Genomic DNA, 9,138 nt, shown 5'->3' on the forward strand with positions numbered 1-9,138 from the left:
TTCATTCATAATTAGTCTCATAGGATATGCTTATACTTCTAACTGTAGCAATGAAAATTTGTTAACATAAATGCAAGGTATATTTTTTCTGAAAAAGTAAGCTAATAAATTCATTGTGATAAATAGTATATTCTTAAAACAACCTATATATACCTTGTTCTGTAACACACGAACATGGCTTGCGTAAAAGCCAAATTCATCTCTTTGATACTGAAGTAGAAAATGTTTACTTCTGCTTCTCACTGACTTCTATTAGATCTCTTGTGAATTTGGTTTGGTTTCTTTCTGGAAATAACTGACAGATGGTGAAAACCTTTATATATAGTTGTGTTTCTTAAAGATTGTATTTCATATGATATTTTCACCTTTTGTTTCTTGGCAGCTAGAAATTGAAGATCTACGCAAACAATATAAAAGTAATTTGGAAGAAACTATCATTCTTCAACTGATGCGTGGCAAGATTCATGCTAATGCTGTGGAGTGTCCGGAAACTAGCAATGAAAACGAAGCCATAGAGGTCCATCATTTGAACTCCATCACCTATTTGTTGAATCATTCAATTGAAGTGCTTAGGTTCTTGCTAAATGGTAGTATGGCCTTTGTGTAGTTGGAATATCCAAAAGCCAATGAGATTGGCCTAACATATCACTACATCCTAACTCAATTTAAGGGAATGAATATTTTTAGTACTTTTCACTTAGAATAATATATAGTTTTTGCACAAACCTAAGCAGCAACCATCATCTCTAATATCACTTAAAAGATGTCCGTCAATGGGCTAAGAGAGAAACCACAATATCTTGTACTCTTGTGTGTTTTTATCTTACTCACATGGTTCTCACCTTTATAAAAGTTTGCAATTTGGTTAAGAAAGCTATTACCACTCCATGCTATAATTAAACTCGCTATCTTGCACTTGCTATTTTCTACTTTCAATTTTATAAAAACAATAATAGTTTTATCCCACTAGATGAGATTAAACTACATGACACCATTACTCTTTGTCAGAAATCAATTTCTCTGAAATATTATTTACTATGAATTTCTCTTAATAATTTCCTCCAATGGCTTTAATACATTTGGATTTTTATTTTAAAAAATGCCCTTAACTTTTCAGTTTTTCCTATTTTTTGACAGAAACCCCTTAGTTTAGTTCAAACTTTGATTAATCATATTCTAGCTAGTGTGCCTACTTGCATTTTGAGGATAATTTTTAAACAACTTCAATTACAGTAATTTATTAATTAAGAGAACGAATAGAAAACTGAAAGTAAGAATTGCATTATGAGTCCAGCTCTTTCAAATGACACGGCTGAATTTTTATGTATGATGCCCAGTTCAGGTAGTTTCTTGGATAATAGGTTATTTATTCACCAGCCTTTGAAGATGGTTAATTAATTATGAACCTTGACTTGATGAATGATGCTGAAATGTTGTTGGTGGTCTTATTATTTACTGTGGTTTCTTTTCTAAGCAAGAATAATTAGTACTAATTTGAATGTGATTTTGGTGGGGCGACAGGAAGTGCGTGGACCAGAATCAGCGGCAGATATATTGTCCATGAAGCCTGGCACCTCTGGCTCTGCTTAAGGAATGAGTCATCTTACAACTGAATGAATGATCACAATATGTTGCTTTAGTTTTTCTTTTTTGTTAGAGCAGAACTTGTTAATATGAATTGGCTCAGTTCTTTTAGGTTAAGGGAGGAAATGCAATGCAAGCTTCCGAAACATAGGAATTGTTATAATAAAGGACATACGACAGAAAATTACTGTTAATCATGAAAGGCTCAGTTGATCAACTTTCGAGAATGCTATCCGAAAACTTCACTTGCTTGGATTTGACCCCCTTTAATGGGGAAAATAATTAGTAAGTTATAAAGATGAATAGACCTAGGAGTGTAACACCAGTGCCTTTTTGTATTTTATTTAAATATAAATAAATAAATAAAATTAGTTCTATCATTTTTCTCATTATATAAATAAATTTTTAACTCCAGAGTAGTAAAATTAGGTCATCAGTGCCTTTTGATTTATAAATTTTTAATTGATGAACTCTTTCTAATTGAATATTTGATATGTTAAATTGAGTGTAATATTTATTATCCTAAACATCTAAGATTTTGTTTACTGTATATTGACATATTATTTTTATTGAAGCCGCCTGATACTATCAGGATTTATGTTTGGTTTCTGTATTATCAAATTTTTATCACTCAATTTTTTGTGTATATTAACGTTTACGATATTTTGTGTTTTATGCTTGTACATGCCACTGTTTTCGAATTGTCAGTCAATTCCTATCACTCGAACTAAATGTTTGGCACAAACAATTGTATTCATGTGGCTTGCAATCAAAATTTTATGTTCCAAGTATTGTACGGGTTTGTTGAAATAGAATATATAACCACAATTGTTGCTGCATCGGCTACATTTGTCTACAATTTTCCACAATTTCAAGAAATGTGATGAAATCGCAACCACGACCAAAATTTAAAACCATGTTTCTAATCTTCCAAAAGGGGTGTTATGTTCTTTTTTATGCCAATACCCAAGTCCATATTAAACATAGATCCCACCAAGTTTTCATGTCACAAGCCAGATCACTTTGTGTGCAATTTTTCTCTCCAAATTAAAATTCACATGGTACTATTCAGATACCCCAAAAATAATGTAGTTCTACATCATATCAAGAATTAAAGAAAGATACAACTTTTCCCCCTTTTTTTTCTTTATAAAAATACATATATATGAAAACTGATTAAAAGTTTATGCAATTCTCACTCAGACTCTTCCACAAACGCTTCAACTCGAAGAAGGACAAATCCAATTGCTACCCCAACAAGCACAAGACCATTCATGATGGCTGCAATCTGGAAAATCTCACCAGCAGCATTGCATGTTGAAGAGGCAGCACCTCCACCTCTGCCCTTAGATGATGATTGATATTTCAATGAGCTCACCACCTTTGCAAAACACTGTTCAGTGCACACAGGAAGACCTAGTGATGTCACACTGTTCTGAGCCTTCAACCCTCCAAAGGAATTCAAACCTCTGATGAAGTGCACATTCCTCTCCCTTCTTTTTGTGCTGGCAACACTGGAGATGGCCACAACAGTGATTGTGGCTGGAGTTGTTGCACTGGCCATTGCCATTATTTTCTGAAATGAGATAACATCATCAAAATGAAGGATTAGTTAGTTAGACTCAGACACACTTGATGTTACTGAAGATTGTTTGAAAAATTTCTAAACAGAAAAAGTGAGACAAGTGTGTGATAATGATAGTGCTGGTGAGAGTTATGTTATGAGTAAATTAACCTTTTTGGTGGTGAAGATGGAATGGCTTTTCTAGATCCTGTGGTGTTGTTCTTGGAGTAGAGGTTACAGTGGTGTGGAAGCTAGGGACTTTGTATTTGGATCCACAGGAACCAAAGGATAAGGTAGGAAGTGTATGGTTGGTTGATAAGAAAATGTGATAATTTTGTGGTGTACAATTTTACTTGGATGCTGATCAACGGAACAATTGGAAACCCATCAATTCATTTTGTTAGTTGAGTTAACTCTTTTTGATAACCTTATTCCGCTAATTACTTCTTGGCTTTGAGAGTTCCACCTCGTCTGAATGAAATAAAATGAGTTCAAGTAAATTTAGAGTTCAAGAATTGGAATTCGGCAAGTTAGGGTGTAGGGTTATTTTAATTTTTGACAAATTATTACTTTTTTTAATAAGTTAATCTATTCTGTAAAAAAAAAAAAGTTAATCCAAAAGACACCCTTAATTTTAATTTCCAGGTTTTGTTTTTCTATAAAAAAAATGATAAGCATAATTTCATATATATAATAAATTTATGAATTTACAAAAGAATTAGCCTGAATATATTTTAACCTTAATTGAAACTATTTTTTTAAGAATCATTTTATATCATTTCATTTGTAATAAGAGATTAAATAAAAGTGAAAATACAATCAAAAACTTAGTTACTATCCTAAAATCTAGAAGTTCTAATGTGAGCTACTTAATTAGTTTATGTAAAAGTGTTGATGGGTTGGGTTGAGTTAAACACATGATTGGAATTAGAATGGGATGGATATTTTTTTATAAAAAAAAGTTATAATACTTAATTCAAACAAACTTGTTGACAAATAAATTGGATCAACGAGTCAAAGTATTACTTAAATTTATTTATTATTTGTAAGACTCATTATTTTCTTATAAGTTAAAATTTTATTAGAATGAACTTAAATTCAGCACAAAACCAGTACTGTGCAACAGGATGGAGGTATACATCATTTACCCAAATTTATATAAGTTAATTTAAATAGGATAAATCAAAAGCAAACACATAAAACTCAACTCGAAAAAATGGATAAATTATTTTTCTTAGAAAGACATTTGTTACCACAAAAAGGATAGCTAGGATTCACTTAAAATATATTTTAATCCTGCAAATAGGAAAATGCTTGTTTATAGTCTCTAAAAAAATCATTTTTTGTACTAAAATATGTCCGCGTGTGATCCTGATTACTAACACTCATTAACTGGACTGAAAGGGAATAATAAGGTCGATAGTTTTTGGCAATTGCTTCATGCACCCAACATTTTTCTTGTGCACTCAACTAATTATTGTAAATTCCAAAAATACCTCTGCTATTAAACATATGAATTCGTAATCCGTAAGAGTAAGTTTACAGATTCGTAAGAGACTTATAGATTCATAATCCGTATACAAATTGACAATCTGTATGTTCTTACAGATTGCAGTAATAAGTTTTTGGCCTTATTACAATTAATTTTAATCTAACAATGTATTTTTTAAATCAAAATCATAGGTTTCATAAAAATTTATATATGCAAACAAATTAATTATTAGATCAAAATTAATTGTCACAATTTATTATGTAAATTTACATGTGCATTAAATATGCATTAGAAATTTTAGTGTTATAAATAGTGATATTGATTATTTTATAACATAATTGGCCTATTAACTAAGATGATTAGAACCTTTCAAAGGATTTATGCCTGCGGATAGGGGTGTCCGCGTACCGGTTCGCATCGATTTTGATTAAATTTAAGACCCAACTCAATCAAATTTGATCGGTTCGGTTTGGTTCGATTTTCACAATTTTTTTAACCCTGCCCATTCATGAATAGTTTGGTTTGGTTCGAGCTAATGGATTATCCATTTTAATTTGGTCTTTTTTTCTTAGAACTATTATTTTATATTATGATTTTTTCAAATATCCAATACAATTAATAAAATATTATCAAATGTCTGAAAGCAATAAAATTGATTCATTTAATACCATCAACATAATATTCTAAAATAGACAAATACAAATTAAAACACAATATTCTTCAACAACATTTACTATAATAGTATGAAATACAATTATTTCCTACAAATTAATTTCTTGCAACCAAATTTGCTACAACCACATTTGTTGCAACCAGATTTGTTAAAACAAATGAACAAAATATGATTCGTTAATATTATAGACATGATAAAAAAAATATGAAAAGAGGTGAAACAAATAATAATTTACCTGAAAGTAATACTTTAAGAAGTTTCAACACTAGTAGTTCCAACATTTCGAGTCTCAATACTCGTAGTATTTAAATTTAAATCAAACAACTCTTAAAATTTAAGCAAAACCTTGTTAACACAAAAATTAATTGATATTTTATATAAATATAAAAAAATGAAATAAAAGATTACACACCTGATTCAATCTTTTTCGCTTCATTTATTTCAACTTGCAAGTCATTAACATTTTGCTTAGTAGATCTAAGCCAATTTTGGGCACAAATGAGAGCTTCAACAGTAGTAGGACTCAAGGAACTACAAAATGAATCTAGAATTCTACCTCATGTACTAAATGCAGACTCAGATGATACAGTAGATACAAAAATAATCAATATTTCTCTAGCCATACAGGAAACAATATAATATATGGATGATTTCAATTTCCACCAATTCAAAATGTCAACCTCAGCATGATCATCTTTAACATCATCCTCCGAATAGCTATCTAATTCATTTTTTTTTGCACCTCACTCTGTTTTTTCTTCATTTTCATTCTAAATTCATCATCCCAATCACCATCCTTATCACCTTTGTCATCATTATGTTGTGAGACCATGATTGAAGCCAATGTACTAGAATTGGCTAAATTACTACTAGAATGAGAAATGGGATGTTCTAGTACATATTGTTTAATCAGTTTGTGAATGAGGTATTTTAATTTTTTCATCATGTTAATGCTCTTCTCAACACCATACAAACGATTAAAAAAAATTGAATGTACTCACATTTATAACAAGGATAAAGAAAAACAACAACAAGCAAAAGGTAGTTAATTCCAGCACTTTCGCAATATTTGTTAAACTTTAAGTGCATATTTGTTGTCATCCTTTGTATCACTAAGTCATCACTATGCCTCCACTTATTTAGTGATTTTTTAATACTAACTAGCTTCTTAAAAAAGTTTTAAGAGTAACATGCAATGACCCAGGAAAAGAAAGATTTGCATTCAAAAAGCTAATAAAAACATGACCATGTTGCCAATCAATCTCTTTGGGACATCGTTCCCCTTCACTAGATATGAGATTTAACACATATGCAACCTCAACATACTCATAGCGATAAAATGCATGCTCATATTTTTTAGCAACATCTAACATCGAATAAGTAGAGTTTTACCTAGTTGGTACATCAAGTATTAACATGGCCTTAGTGGATACATTTACTTCTTTGACACACCTCTTAAAACTTGCAAATCTACTTGGAGAAGACTTCGAAAACTTATGTGCAGCTCTTATTTTTCTAATGGATAGGTCAATTTCTTTCAATCCATCGTTAACAATTAAATTCAAAATATGAGTAGAACATCGCATATGCATAAACTATCCATTCAACAAAGTATGCCCATTCCAAACACTCAATGTTCTAGCTAAATATGAAATAACCAAGTTATTAGCGCTTGCATTATCCACTCTTACACAACAAACTTTTGAAATCCTCAATTCTTTTAAATAATTCTCTAGGGTTATCCCTATGGTTTCACCTTTATGGTCAGAAATCAAACAAAATTTCAATATTATTTTACTCAACTCCCACGCTTCATCAATGTAAAGAGCTGTCACACACATATAATTTGTGACGCCCTCTACCCCTCACATATATGTACTAATAATAAAAGGAATAAGAAATAAGAATTAATTAAAAGTTTTTAAAATACATTTAAATACAAGCCTTTCAAAAGGGTAAAAGACTCACATTCACTTTTCTAACATCATAATAAAACTTGTCCAAATAAATAATAAATCATCTCGACTCAAAACAAGGTTGTCCAAGACTTCAAGCAATTAATATAGAAACCTACACACCAATGTCACATCCTATTAAAGCATTTTGTTCTTGTGTCCTCTAGCATGAGGTTCTTCATACTCATCCACCTAACCATCTGCTCCCACGAACACAAAGTTCGAAATCATCACAGGATCAAAACACAAATAGCACACGAAGAGTGAATTATCACATTCCTAACTAATAGAGAGAAATAAGACAACACGTGTATAAAAATAAGCGTAAGGGGTTAAAAATAAAAAAGGGTTGTTAAAGTTTAAGCGGGTCCCATTGCTTTCACTTGTATAAATAGCAGTATCCTATTGTAATAAGATTGATTCAGAAAAATTAATAACACTCAATCCCTTGGGACTGTTCTTCCTCGTGTGAGTTCCACGAGTGAGTTTTCATTCTTCCTCAATATTATGAGTTCTTGTGTGAGGTCTTGGTTCTATGTTTTGAGAGTAGTAAGGAATCATAGATTGATAATCTTCAACCTAACAATTGGTATCAGTTGATGGGCAACGATGGGAGGCAATACAACCAATAAGGATTTGGAGCATCGGATCGAAGGTCTGGAAAAGATCTTGGAGAATTCACAGCGAGACAACTACAAGATTCATCAAGAAACTCAAGCGGCCATTGCAAAATAAAAAAAAAAAACCATCAGTTAGTGATGGGTTCTATGAATTCCATGATGGAGAAACTCTTCAAACAAGTTCAGTTGTTTCGGAGCCAAATCAAATTCAGAAGAAGAAGAAGAGGTGGGCAGCGAGGCAGGTTCCGACAAGATTTTGGACAGAGCATAGATTTCATTCCCTACTTTTGATGGCACGAATTATCGCGAATGAAGAGCCAAAGCTGAACAGCTCTTTGAATTGGAGAATACGCCACAAGCTCAATGGGGAAAGCTTTGGTTATTGTCAATGGAAGGGAAAGCATTTGTTTGGCAAAGGCATTACACGACTCATAACAACAATAAGATGAAATCTTGGCAGCAGATTCTTCAGGATGTGGCTTTAAGATTTGACATGGGGAATTATGATGATCCCGTATCAGAATTATCTAAACTACGCCAAGAAGGTACCTTGTTTGATTATTTTGAAAAGTTTGATCAATTATTAGCTAGGGTAGATGTTACTAAAGAAATGGCTATCAGCTTTTTCTTGGGAGGATTACATGCTTCATTAGAAAAATCAGTTTGTATTCATAACCCTAGTTCTCTACAAGATGCAATGCGATTAGCTAGATTGTAAGATGAGGTCATACAAGAATTAGAAAAGAAATTGGCAGGTACAAAGCAGAAGCAATTTGAGGGTACCTGAAGCTATTACAGAAGCTGGAATTCTACAACAGTTAACTCAAGACCATCACCAATCACCAATACACAAAGTCCATCAACTCAGTCTTCTACAAATCCATCTACAAAGGAAATGTCTACAGTAAAACCTTCTTCAAATAGCAGAAGAGAAATAAGTGCAAGGATAGCAAAAGGTCTCTGCAGGTTTTGTGGTGAGCTATGGGATAAGAATCACAAAGAAAAATGTGTCGTTTGGGGGAAATTAAGTGCCATATTTGCTGCTCGGGGTGAGGCATCAAAAGAATCTGAAGAGGAGGAAGAACAAGAGAATGTTATAGCCTTAGGAAAAGAACAGTTAGCCACTGATGCAGTTCAAATTTCACTAAATCCCCTTAAAGGGATAGCTAGTGGCCAGACCTTACAGTTGAAAGGAATTATTAACAATACAGAGTTACCATTCTTAATGGACACTGGAAGTACACATAATT

At 32.0% G+C, this 9,138-nt stretch overlaps 1 protein-coding gene across 2 annotated transcripts; it reads right to left on the reverse strand.

Annotated features, from left to right (window-relative positions):
• Positions 1–2,617: 2,617 nt before the first annotated feature.
• On the reverse strand, positions 2,618–3,621 carry LOC100500243 (uncharacterized). Of its 2 annotated transcripts, XM_006582795.3 has the most exons (2): positions 3,320–3,621; positions 2,618–3,160 (listed from the first exon to the last, which is right to left on the reverse strand). In XM_006582795.3, the coding sequence occupies exon 2, from the start codon at positions 3,152–3,154 to the stop codon at positions 2,780–2,782; it is 375 nt and encodes a 124-aa protein (XP_006582858.1). In that variant the 5' UTR covers positions 3,155–3,160; positions 3,320–3,621; the 3' UTR covers positions 2,618–2,779.
• Positions 3,622–9,138: the final 5,517 nt, after the last annotated feature.

The sequence above is a fragment of the Glycine max genome, chromosome 7 (assembly GCF_000004515.6).
Source record: "Glycine max cultivar Williams 82 chromosome 7, Glycine_max_v4.0, whole genome shotgun sequence".
In the NCBI taxonomy this organism is placed as follows: Eukaryota; Viridiplantae; Streptophyta; class Magnoliopsida; order Fabales; family Fabaceae; genus Glycine; species Glycine max.